A 13,813-nucleotide genomic window follows, 5' to 3' on the forward strand; every position below is an offset into this window, starting at 1 on the left:
TTTTGTTGAATGAGTGAGTGAGTGAATGTGAATACCTGAATAAGTGAATCATTATTATTGAACTTATTATTTATATGACTCAATTGATTATGGCTTCCAAAAAGTTTTATACTGTGTGATGTGGCACTCTGCCTCATTTCAGACAGGAACTGCTTCAAGGAGTGGCATAAATAACTATAAGAGTGGTTAAAAACGTCTGAAAAAAAAAAGTGTAAATGTAAATATTTTTTGTTGAGTGTTTTTTATATGTTCTTGCTCTTTATTTTCTGATGGCCATGACTTGAGGGAACTATGTTCATGAGTTCATATTAGTATTGATTGCTGATTTGTTGTGATTTGTATATAGATGTGTGATAATCAATTTCTGTTTAAAAAAAATATAGGTTTCTAATTGTGATATAAGTGGCAATATTTGCTTTTTCATCATTCCAATATTCCTATTTTTAGAACCCATAGGCATTTCTAGACTACTTTTGGGGGTTCTGTAGCACCCCTAAATTGAATCTCAGCATCCCTAAAAATTGAGAGATTATTATTTTTATTTTTTACTGTATGTCCTTTTTAACAAGCTAGAAAAGTTTCAAAACCATACAGTACTTGGTTGAAACGTAATATTTTAAAAACAAAAATACAGCAGCACCAAAACTTATTAAATTATATAACACAGACAAGAAGGCAAAATGCTGAGAAAAACATTGAAAAAGTCAATTTCTGTTAATGTGTTTTGTATGTTGTGCGTTGCATTTCAAATGAAAGTCCAAAAAATAACTCCAATGTCAATTTTTGGTATTTTTTTGTACTCACTATAGGGGCTGGTTTACTCCAGAAACATACACACTTTTTATGTATATGTTGAGGGGCTGCTGAATCAAAATGAGATGTCTTTCCACAGAAATTACTGTTACCATATTCTGAGACTAAATTTAACGTCAGAATTCTGACTTTAATCTCAGAATTCTAATCTCAGAATTCTGACTTTATTCTCAGAATTCTGACTTTAATCTCAGAATTCTAATCTCAGAATTCTGACTTTAATCTCAGAATTCTAATCTCAGAATTCTGACTTTATCTCAAAATTCTAATCTCAGAATTCTGAATTTATTCTCAGAATTCTGACTTTATTCTCAGAATTCTGACTTTAATCTCAGAATTCTAATCTCAGAATTCGGACTTTAATCTCAGAATTCTAATCTCAGAATTCTGACATTTTTTCTCAGAATTTTGACTTTATTTTCAGAACTTTGACTTTATTCTCAGAATTCTGACTTTCATCTCAGAATTCTAACTTTTTTCTCAGGATTCCGCCTTTAATCTCAGAATTCGGACTTTTTTCCTCAGAATAATAATAATAAAAAAAATGTGACCTAAATTATTTTTTATTTCTCTGGTGGCCCTAATCCTCTTCTGTAGATAGAAGTGTGCATAGTGTGTATATTTCTGTAATATTTAACATATCTTATTTTATTCTATTTCTATTTCTATTTCTATTTTATTTTATTTTATTTTATTTTATTTTATTTTATTTTATTTTATTTTATTTTATTTTATTTTATTTTATCATTACTATTAGTATTGTTATTTGTATTATATTTTTTAACTATGTAGGTACATTGTTGTATTCCCCTGCTCATGTTTTAAACTGCTGTAACAATGGGGGATCAAATAAAGTATATCTTATCTTTTATATCTTATCTTAACTTCGAATAGAATATTTCTGACACTACATTTCCCAGGAGCCACCCGGATGACGTCAGCGTGTGAGTGACAGGTGTGTGGACGAATCCGCTTCCGCTTCTTCGTCAGTGTGGGCGACCACGGAACTTCAAACTTCTGTGCGGCTGCGCAGTACACTACTGTGCTCACAGCTGTTTACACTGACCCCCTGAGAGAGTAAATGCAGAGGTAAGACAACACTCTTTTGTATTCCCAGCGCGTTAAGAGAAAGTGTTTTATTTATGTTCTGACTTCTGTGTGGTGTTGACATACATGGCGTTCTGTTTTTAATAAGAACATGATCGTGTTCAAACCCGGCTCGTGACAACCAGCCCTTCCAGTGACTGAAATGTCCCACAGCGTCAGCAGCCTGCTCGACTACTGCTTGTTGGTTAAATCGATCACTGGCACTGGAAATATTTGATCGGTCAATTAGTCATAAGTCACCTTGGTACTCATGCATCTGGAGGCCATGTTTGTGCCTACCGTGATCATTTCAGGGAATTCAATAGAATGTTTCAGTGCTCAGTTGAAGTTTTTCTTTTTTAACAAACAATGTAAACACAAAGTAATAAGCTATGAAGAAACGCGCCTGTGTTTATAAACTCACGATGGTTATATAACACAAGTGTAACCTATAACCTTACAACAATTTCTGGTCACAGCAGTATGTCCTCTAACATGGAGTCAGCTTTTCTGTAGTTTTGCAGAGATTGCATCTGCAGGACTTCCCCTTTTCCCTACTGCATTGCTACCTACAGTCATCAGATTGAAATAAAAACGATACCTGTTGTTAGACTAAACAGGGCTCTGTTGTGGAGGATTAGCCTGTGTGCTTTATCTCAAAACCCTAGGTTTGCTGCAGCACAGTTATTTGAGGGCCACAACTCTACTATTTACTCCAGTCTTAGGTGATCTTACCTGGGAGATAGATATAATTTAACCGTGCTGACATAGTGTCTGTGCTTTCTGTGGTCATAGACTTTTTCTGGTGTCCCTGATGCTGTTACCATCGGTACCTATTTGGCTACATGGCCTGGCGTCCTGCCATTTACCTGATGAAAGCTTCTGGGCTCCCTCTGCTGCATCTGCTGGACTTTACCGCAGTTGAAAACACAGGGTGGCGTTAGAGTACAAATATAGCTGCACGTTTGGGAAATCTGTTAGCTGATTTGATTAGCACATATTTGTGTAGATGTTGTCTTTCATCATGACAGTGCAGTGATTAAATCTCAGAAGCTATTTATAATCCTGGTCTCCACAGACTGTTAGTGTGATCAAAAGCACAGGTTCCCCTGGTGTGATAAAAGGCTTTACAAAGCCCACACTAGATGTTATATCCAAAAATATTACCTGAACATTGAATTTGATTTCCATGTTTGTGAATTGATTATTTAGTTGCTTTACTGAACAAAGTGTATATGGGTCATTAACAAATAAGCCTCAAAAAAGTTTTTTTTTTAAGTATTTCCAGAATGGTTGCAATGCATATTTTTGTGTCTGGAATAATGTGTTCTAACAAGGCTTGTTTGAACACATTACATTTTTTTAAGTGTTTAAATATATATATTTTTTTACCCTTTCTTAACTTGAACACCCAAAAAATGTCAGGTGGCGCAAACCAGATATTTGTCAAAATGTATTTACTTACCTATCATTTATTCTAACTGAAAGTTTTAGGAAGTATCTCTTAGAGTGGTTACAGTGCTTTACACATTTGTATTTTGTGGGTGTATTTTTGATTTACAATATTTTAGGATTTTTGCATTCTATTGGCCAGGTATGAAATATATTTTTTACAGTTTTAGGTTGGTTGTACCACCTGACATGGAAAGTGTTACTGTCCACCTATAAGTTGATAAAAGCTTTTCTATTATTATTTAAGAGACATCTACAAACCTTTTATTATTAGTAGCGTCCTCTGAATGATTTAATATGTTGAAGTCCATTATAACTACTTACTTTCAAAATAAAAGGTCCATGAGTGCGGTGGTGCCACCCTCACATTTGAGAACATGCAAATTGCTGGACAAAAGTTTTTAAGATAAGATATGATAAGATATACTTTATTTGTCACCGGTCGGGGGAAATTTCTTTTGTTACAGCAGCTTACAACACGGGACAGGGGAATACAACAATGTACTAACATAGTTAAAAAATATAATAACAGTAATAATAGCAATGACAAGGGTAAAATAAAACAAAATAAAACAAAATAAAATAGAATAAAATAAAATAAAATAAAATAAAGTAAAATTAAAATAAAATATGGCAACTATTACAGATATATACACACTATGTACACTTCTATCTGATAAATAGATAGGTAAGTTATTGCATGATAAGGTTGGTAAGGAGGTGCAGCCAGGGTTCTCCAGGTGGGACAGGGATCTGTGAAACAGGTAGATGACAGCATCATCTACTCCAATGTCCGGCTTGTAAGCAAACTGCAGGGGGTCCATGTTTGTGCTCACCAGTGGGTGGAGGTATTTGAGGATGATCCTCTCCATGGTCTTCATCAGGTGAGAGGTGAGGGCCACAGGTCTGAAGTGGTTGGGCTCCCTGGGGTGCGGGGTCTTTGGGACTGGAACCACGCAGGAAGTTTTCCACAGAGACGGCACCCTCTCCAGACTCAGGCTCAGTTTGAAGATGTGCAGAAACACCTCACAGAGCTGGTCTGCACAGGCCTTCAGGAGTCTGGAGCTGATGCCATCTGGACCTGTAGCTTTCTTTGGCTTGATCTTCTTCAGCTCACTTCTCACCTGGTTAGCAGAGATGGAGAGGGCAGGGCTGGAGAGGAGGAGGGGAGGGGGGGGTGGAAGAGGGCTAGGGTGGCGTGACTGGAGCACTGGCTGGTGGGTGCTCAGATGGGTGGGGGAGGGATTAGGGCCAGAATCAAACCTATTAAAAAACAGATTCAGTTCATTGGCCCTCTCCCGGTCTCCAGCTTCAGAGCTCCTGTCATGGTCTTTGCTGTGGCCTGAGATGTTTTTTTTAAATAACCTTAGGTGCCTTTAAACTATTGATATTCATGAATTTATGTTTATTTCAAAGCTCTTATATGTGAAACCATGCCATGCTGTTTTAATTTGAATTATTATTATTATTAAAAATACATTTTGTATAGTGTTTTAAGTCAGTTCACTTGCTTGGACGGTTGCGCCACCTGACATTTTCAGGGTTTGAGATACTTAAAAATAAAATAAGTCTCAATATTTGAATGTACTGAAATTGTATTCAAAATAAGCAGATTTTATAGAATCAATTGATGTATGTCTTAAAAACAACAAATTGTTTCAAAAGAAAATAATGGATTCGGACACAAAAATATGCACGTCATGTCAATGACCCATTTAATTGTTGCTCCGTTTTTACTATATATTGCTAAGTGTTTGTGTGCTTTTGCATGTTGTGCTATTCTTCAACTGAATGTTGTTGTTCTGTCTCTCTTGCAGGTTGAACAAATCAGCCCTCATTCAGAAATGGAGACCATACTAAAGATAGGAAGGTAGACGCCCAGTAAACTTCCTTTTTACCGCCTCAAGAAGATATACAGAGTACACCACATTTTCACCAACACTGACGTTGGTGCCTTCAAGTCCTCTACAGCTGTGCCATACACATCTCACTACCTGAAGTCTTCAGCATGTATCAAATTGTCCCGGTGGCTCCCGGGGAGCAGCAGTTGCCTGGAGAAGCTGGTGGCTCTCCCCTGAAGAAGAAACTGGCTAATGAAGGCCGCCCTCTGGTCATAGCAGGTATGTTGGGCTGTGTGTTGGTGCTGGCTGCTGTGGTTGCCTGGTGCTACTACTCAGCCTCCCTTCGTAAAGCACATCTACTGAAGGCTGAGCTGTTGGACCTCAATAAAGACGGATTCATCATTCGCAACCAGGCAGGGGCCATCCTCTTTAGCATGGCTTTCAGGTGGGTTCACTAAACAGATTTTTTTTTCTTGTCCCAATTGAATCTATAAGTTTATAAAAAAACTACTTTGACTGATACGCATATAAAAAAGCTATATTCAAAAAAACAAACAAAGATAGTGTCATTATACGTTATAATAAAATCAGTCGATAAAGCTGAAAAGACTCATTCCAAAATCTTGTAGTAGAGGGTTTCAAGTTTTTTTTCTATTGGAAAGTGCCTCAAACTTAAAACAAAGGCATTCAACACTTAATCATGCCATTTTAATTTCAAATCTTTTAATGTTTAATTTCTTAAAATGGTCTCTGCCATAGTTTCACTCATGTTTGAAATGTTGTGAACAATAATAAAAAAAAAAGATAATAATAACAAAAAATAATAATATATTTTAATTATCACGCACTCTACATTTGAAGCAAATCTCAAAGTGCTACAAAACAAATGAAAAGCAACAGAGTAAAAAACACTTTAAAAACAACACTGTGGACAAAATTAAGGAAATGACCTTTGAAAGAGTAAGGTCTTTAGTCCTCAGTGTGTTATGATCAATAACACCAAGTCTGCTTTTTAAAAACTTGAAGGAGACAGTTACAATGTTACAATGTGACAATGTCATTTAGCAGACGCTTTTATCCAAAGTGACGTACATACGAGAACAAGAACAACACAAGCAAAGATCTAGACAAGAGGAAACAAGATCAGTAAGAGTAACAAAGTGCTTCAAGTCCATTTGGATGCAGGTAATGCCAAGCAGTGTAAAGGCAATGCACAAAGTAAATAAGGATTTATTTATTTATGGTAAAATAAGGAACATCTACAATGCAAGCAACCAAACCATTTAAGACCTTCCATTATCATCATCAACAATTAACTTGTCATCACCACAATTATTACCAAAGTACCAAGTGCTGGGTCACTCCAGAGCTGAACACAGACTCCCAGAGTAGAGCAGGACAGTGCGAGTCAACTGTAGCTGGACGACATGATCTGCCACTGGGGACAACAGTGGAGAACAGTCTAGCTAAGTGCAAAGTATTTCCTAAAGAGCTGGGTCATTAGCTGTCTTTTGAAAGTAGAGAGGGACTCTACAGATTGAATGGAGTTGGACAATTCATTCCATCATTTAAGGACAACAGATGAGAAGAGTCGAGCTAGTTCCCCAAGTAACTGCTTTAGGGCACATCCTTTTCAGGCTAATGACAAAACAGACATATGCTCTGGTATAGGTCTTCAGATGTACGCAGACGACACAGATGCCTATGTATCAGATAAAACCTGTGTGCTGTTGCAGATAAGCTAACTGAGAACATACTTATCAGCTTGCCTTGACGCCTCTTGTTTGACACTACACTCTAAGAAAACTAAGTCAATCTGCTTTCCCATTACCTTAAACGGTTACTTGCAACATAACCACTGAACATCAGGATTAAAGGTGGATTTATTCAACAAGTAACAGAGGTTGGGGACGGGGTTTGCAGATTAGCATCTGCTACTAACACTATGATACTTGCATTAGATAACTGTTCAGTTTGTCTATGTATACTGTGTGTGTCTCTAATGAGTAAATAAATATATGTATTTTCACTTTAATGTTACTTTAATGTAAAATTTAACATGTTAGACTATGATAGTTGATGCAGGTCTGTGAGTTCTGTCCAGTGCAGTTTTCTCACATAAGCTTGGCCTGTGAAACTTACATTCAGTTATCTTTGCTAACAAAAACTCTTTGAATACATTTTGACCTCGCACAGTTGTTCCTCTATGTGTGTGCTGAGCTGTACCACATATCTGCTTGTCCATCATGTGTGGGTGCATAATGGAAAGCCAGATGAGACAGACACCCGATTATACCCTCAGGGAATTGAGTCTGTCCTACATCTGTGGAGTGCACATCGACAGGATTAGTCAGAGAACTGTGTCTGTACTTGCTCTGAATGGTTACGCACTTCATGTCTGTTAAAGTTTTACTGTCGTTTCAAATAATTTTGTTAGGCTTGATCTAATTTGAGCAACACAGAAATCTGACTTCTTTCTAATATAAAGAGTTTGGTTTGTGTTGCTTGTAAAAAGTTCACTGACACTCAGTTCCTCTCTGTTCTAGATCTGGAACTCTGGATCTGGACTCCTGCTCAAAGGAGGGGAATATTCTGAGCTGCACTCAGTCAGATTCTGGCAAACTAAACTTCTTTATCCAAACGGTTCGACTAAAGGACACAGTGATGTGTTACCGTGTTCGCTGGGAGGAGCTCCAAGAAAAGCAGTTGGTGGAGCATGCCATGGCCTACAATGACTCACATTGGTATGGAGGGGCGGAGACAGCCACACAATACTGGCCAATCAAGACCCAGGGTGAGGAGGAACCACAGCCCTTCATCACCAGCGATGTGTACTCGAATCGTAAAGCTTTTGGGGGATTCTTGGAGCGCTATTGGCTGTCTTCTAATGCCACTGCCATCAAGATTAATGACACAGTACCGTTTCATCTGGGCTGGTCAGAGAAGGACAGGACTCTCAGGTTCCAGGCCCGATACGAGGACTCTCCCTTCAGACCACCTGAGGGTCAGCCTGCCTTTCCTGAACTCAGCTATAGAGTGTGTGTGGGGTCGGATGTTACCTCTATTCACAAATACATGGTAAGTATGGGTGTAAGGAGAAAAAGTCACTTAACTTGGATTCTGGTGTTTAGATCCCGGTTCGATACATTTTCGGTACAGCAAGGGAAACAAACGCAACACAAAAACTTTCTTATTAGGAACTCAAGGAATGTTGACATCAAGCGGCAACCTCCGGTCTTAAAATATGAAGCCCATGTGTAAGTGTTATAAACTGCAGTTCATTGAGTGTTCGCTTGAGGCTGGCTGCAAAAACACCGGAAACCACATAGACAACAATTCAAAAAAGTAGATCTTTACAGCAATTATAAACATGTTTACAGCCTGGTACGAAAAACGGTTTTGGTCTGAGTTGATCATTTCTCTATCACACTGTACGAGGGATACATCTTTTTCTAACATGACGGTCCAGAAGATATTAAGATTACAAGTTTTGCCCATTTAAGGACATGACTTTACCTCACACTAGCTCGACAGCTGTTAGATTGAGTTCAGCATTACCAACATGGCTCCTGCCAACGATTGGCTTCAAAACAGCGCTCAGGAACAGATGGGTGACGTCACGGATACTACGTCCATTATTTATACTGTCTATGGTTAACACTAGGGATGCACCGTTCCGATCCTGGTATCAGATATCGGCTAGATCGGACTCAAAAAGCTAGATTGGATATCGGTGACAAGGGGCCGATATATAGTGCCGATCCATATGGCAGATCTGTTCACCTCAGTTCTATGCTTTTCTGTTTACAACAGCCATGTGCGTCTCCTACATCATCAACGCTGGCTGGTCTGTGCATTTTGCCTGGCAGACCATGATGGAAGATAACTACAGAGGCTCCGCAGATTAGGTGCATGTCACGCTCCTTTTGAGTCAGAAAAGCCTGAAGTTGCCAAAACATCATTCTATCCTTACATTAAGGAATAGAGATTGTTAAATCAATACTGGGATCAGATCGGCTAGTATCGGTATCGGCAGATACCAAAGCCCAGGCATAGATATCGGTATCGGGACCTAAAAAGTAGGATCGGCTGGGACTAATTTGTTGCTAGGAGTATTGACTTCCAGTAGGACCAGGCTAGCTACTTCTTCCAGCTAATTAGATACCATTAACACATATGTGTATGGTTTTGATATGCTCATCTAACTCAAAAACAAAAGATGTAGATGTGAACAGTCATGCAGTAAGTCTCTGCTCTTTATGTTTGTGTTATGTTCAGGTGCGCCGGTATTTCCCAAAGCCCATCAAGGTCCCGTCTCATGAAGTGTTCAAGAAACCCTTGTGGTCCACATGGGCACTCTACAAGACAGCTGTGACTCAGGAGAAACTGCTGCGCTTTGCCTCTGACATCACCAAACATGGCTTCACATGCTCCCACCTGGAGCTGGACGACCGCTACACTGCCGATTATGGAGAGTTTGACTTTGACCCACAGAAGTTCCCTAATGCCAGCGGTATGTTTGAAAAGCTCAGAGAGGACGGGTTTCAAGTGTCACTCTGGACACATCCTTTCATTAACTATGACTCCATTAATTTTGGTGTTGCTGTGGAGAAAGGACTGTTTGTACGGGAGCCGAGCGGTGGGCTGCCGGCTCTGGTTCGCTGGTGGAACGGCATCGGAGGAATCTTGGATTTTACTAACCCAGAAGCCCGTGAGTGGTACTCCTCACATCTTCGTATGCTCAAAAGTCGCTATGACGTGACGTCCTTCAAGTTTGATGCAGGAGAGACAAGCTACCTCCCTCGCCAGTTTAGCACCCTGACACCGTTGTCTGACCCCTCCACCTTCACCCGCCGCTACACTGAGATGGCCATACCGTTCAGTGAGCGGGCAGAGCTAAGGGTGGGTTACCAGAGTCAGAACATCTCCTGCTTCAGCCGGATCATTGATCGAGACTCTGTGTGGGGATATGAACTCGGCCTCAAGTCCATCATCCCCACTGTTCTGACCATCAGCATCCTAGGCTACCAGTTTGTTTTACCTGATATGATAGGAGGGAATGCTTACCCTAACCGCACCACAGGTATGGTCTGAAGTTCAGAGTCAAAGCTACCTCTGTTAAAGACACATATTATATTTTTGTGCTCTGAAAGCCTGACATCTCTTTCGTATTTTAGGTGCTTTAGATGGCAAAAATGGTCTGCCAGACAGAGAGCTGTATATACGATGGCTGGAGCTGTCTGCTTTTATGCCTGCCATGCAGTTTTCTATACCACCATGGGCTTATGACAAAGAGGTGAGTGATGCCCTGTTTTGGTCCAATTCTATCCAACAGTTACAGTTTCAGTCTCACCCACTAAAGGACCAATGAACTATGTCCTCAGACTGTCCCACACAGTCCAGATGAAAGTAGATGTTTATTCATGTAAGCTTCACAAACAATGGCAAGTCATTTGACGACTCCCCAGCAGTTTGTTTCTTTAAGTTGTTGCTATCCAATCACCTAATCACCTGCTCTTAGCCGGAGTGTGATTTTCTGGAAAGATAACGACCCCAGACCTGTCCTTCTCTCATTCGTTGAAGTTTTTGTTGGCACTTTATTGGCTTCTACTAAAACACAAGTGCTTTGAGCAAATAGGAAATGCTGACTTCAAATCAATAAAGCTTTGTTCCTAAAAAAATCTCCCAACTCTTGCCATTGTTTGAGTATAAACATAAATTATATGTTTGTATTTACTGATCATTCTCCAAAATTTGTTCTAGAACTGATCACCAATAAAAATAAACTCAGTGCTCTTTCTAGTAAAAATATGTTTTTTTAAACATTTTTTTGGTTTGATATTTAAAATGGCAATTTCAAATTTTGTTTGCATGTTTTAAAAATGTTATATTCACACTTTTAGATCAATTGAATTGAATTCAATTTGCTTTATTGCCATGAACAAAGACATGTTGTTGCCAAAGCAAACACGATTTATACACATACATTCCATATATATTCATTACACATTATATATATTACATATTTTATACGCATTAAAACAATGGTGTCCTCCATACAGCATATTTCAATGTCCTCACTTGATGCAGTATGCTCATAAAACCTTCACCTAAAATCAGATATTATGGGATGGTGCTTCCCTCAGGCTGTGACAGGTAGACACATATTTAACAGTCAGAGGAGCTGCTGACCCTTCCCCCAGGAGAACTGACAGTTTCTCTTCTGGGGTTAATGTTGGGAAGTTTGTTACTATTTTAGTAATTTCTCTGTAGTGGGAATCTGTTAGTAAAGAGAACTTGCTACACTTTTAGATCTCTTTCAAAAATGTTTATGGGACAATTGGGCTAGCCTTTAGAGGACAGCAATCTAATCTTATTCCTAATTTCCTTCTTTCTGCTTGCATCTGCAGGTGGTAGAGATTGCACAGAAGTTCACAGAGCTCCATGAGACTCTTGTGGCTCCACGGGTGCTGGAGCTGGCAGGCGAGGTTCTCGACACGGGAGACCCAATCATACGACCCCTCTGGTGGATTGCCAATGAAGACGAGGCTGCATACAAGATTGACTCCCAGTTCCTGATTGGGGACGACCTGATGGTGGCGCCAGTGTTAGAGCCGGGGAAGCAGGAGAGGGATATTTACCTGCCCGCAGGACGATGGAGAAGTTACAAGGGGGAACATTTTGATAAGGGCCCCATGTACCTTACTGATTACCCTGTGGACCTGGATGAGATAGCTTTCTTTACATGGGTTCACTAAGACACTTGATAGCTACACCAACATGCACACCCATACTTTATCCTCATGTACATCCTTATGAGCACATGTGCCAAGAAATGGAGGGGCGTTTTTGCTTTTTTAAAGGGAAATGACCACTAGGAATCTGCTGCCAAAGCAGAATGTGATTTTAAACATTAACCTCATGTCTCGTCTGACCTGCTGAACCTTTATGTACTTATAAACTAGTGCCTGCAGATTTTAACCGGCCGTCCAAAGAATTAGGGCGAAACTTGTTTTCACGTCTGATTCTCTTGTTCCATCCTTAAAAAGATCATCATCCTCATGTGCCTTCCACAGCGAATAGCAAAACCGATCTGATTGTATCGTCACCGCAGTATTCCACCGAGTAAATGTTTAGATAACAAATTTTCTCCCCATAGCTAGAAAAAATAACCAATATGTGTCCTCATTGATGCTTGATGGGGTTGGGCAACAAACTGGCAATACATATGCACTCAGAGGGCATGCCGAACCTTATCTCACCATGGCAAACTGCTGAATCACAGAAAATCTTTGAAGTACCTGACTATGTTAAAGTTCAATGCATTGATCTGCTTTGCACTGACAATGACTCTTATGTCATTTGTTGTTTGCTTGCTGTTTATATTTGTTAACCTTTTTTAGATTTGTGGTTAATATTCTAGTGAATGTACAGTATATTAATGTAACGCCGGTTTTAAATTTGGGCTGCTTTCATGGTCAACAGCCTCTTTATTTTAACATTCCTTAGCCTGTAGTGCCATCCTGTCATTTTCCTTGCCGAACTCTTATCTACTGCTGTAAGCTTTTACACATCTGCACAGTAAAGTCACAGCTCAGGGTAGATTTAAAGGAATACATTTGCTATGCTGGAATTCTGTTGATCCATAAGATGTAGAATTAACTCTCTTATGCTACTGATTTGCCTCATAAAAGAAGTCTTGTGTGCTATGATGACATGTTTAAAGTGCCATCCATTTCTGCCTTGTGTCTTAATTTGCCTTATCAGCTGATCTAGCACAGATACAAAGACAGTGATATAGCTGATGCTTTGCACCTTTAAAATACTGTTAAGGTGTAGTTTAATTCTAAAATGAGACACGAGCCATCTGAATATATGTCTGTCTGCTCCTACACAGTGATTACTGGCATGAGAGTAAAGCACACTACAGGCTGAGCCGTCTGAACACCTTGCTTGAAAATAAACCTATGACGTAAGCTAGAATCAGTCATGTTTTTTAAATGTATAATTTGTAACAGCTTTGGTCATGTCATCCAGTTGTTTGGTTTTGATGTATCAATTAAATAATGTTGCTGTACATTTTTAGTCTGTCGCTTTCTTTCATTCTTGATAGTATCACCAGATGGCGCTAAAGTTATATATTCTCAAATCTCACCAGCCTTGTAGTCGTGTACAGTAAGGTATTTGTTTTTTTTTTGTTATGTCATTTTTTGCCGACTCAACCAAAGGTAGACTGCCGAAACGGATATTCTAAAAATTCTTCATGAGTGAAGATCTTTCCTATGCCAGCGCTGTGTATCCATATAGACATTACATGTTCCAATTGATGCTTTATGTAATGAGCTGACATCAGACATCAAAAAGGTCAGACATCCACTTGGTTTTACATGGTTTAATACAGTATTATCAAATATGCTATATTCACACTGCAGCCATTTTCCCTGATATCATGCTCAAGATTAGAAGTTTGAATCAATTTGAAAATGTTATTGCTGTTTCTTAATAGTTTATGAGTAAATCTCACATTTTTTATCACATAATTTGTCCCTGATTAATCAGGATATTAAAAAAAAAGAGAAAAGTTGCTATACACGAGGGGCAACAGGCATTATTTTCAGTAA

The 13,813-nt window shown here is 39.1% G+C and overlaps 1 protein-coding gene across 1 annotated transcript; it reads left to right on the plus strand.

Annotated features, from left to right (window-relative positions):
* The first annotated feature begins 1,710 nt into the window (after positions 1 to 1,710).
* LOC117819123 (myogenesis-regulating glycosidase-like) lies at positions 1,711 to 13,269 on the plus strand. Its single transcript, XM_034692349.1, has 6 exons — positions 1,711 to 1,902; positions 5,169 to 5,637; positions 7,739 to 8,270; positions 9,471 to 10,275; positions 10,370 to 10,488; positions 11,603 to 13,269. Exons 2-6 carry the CDS (start codon positions 5,360 to 5,362, stop codon positions 11,948 to 11,950), a joined length of 2,082 nt encoding a protein of 693 aa, XP_034548240.1. The 5' UTR covers positions 1,711 to 1,902; positions 5,169 to 5,359; the 3' UTR covers positions 11,951 to 13,269.
* Positions 13,270 to 13,813: the final 544 nt, after the last annotated feature.

This window comes from Notolabrus celidotus, chromosome 9 (assembly GCF_009762535.1).
Source record: "Notolabrus celidotus isolate fNotCel1 chromosome 9, fNotCel1.pri, whole genome shotgun sequence".
NCBI lineage: Eukaryota > Metazoa > Chordata > Actinopteri > Labriformes > Labridae > Notolabrus > Notolabrus celidotus.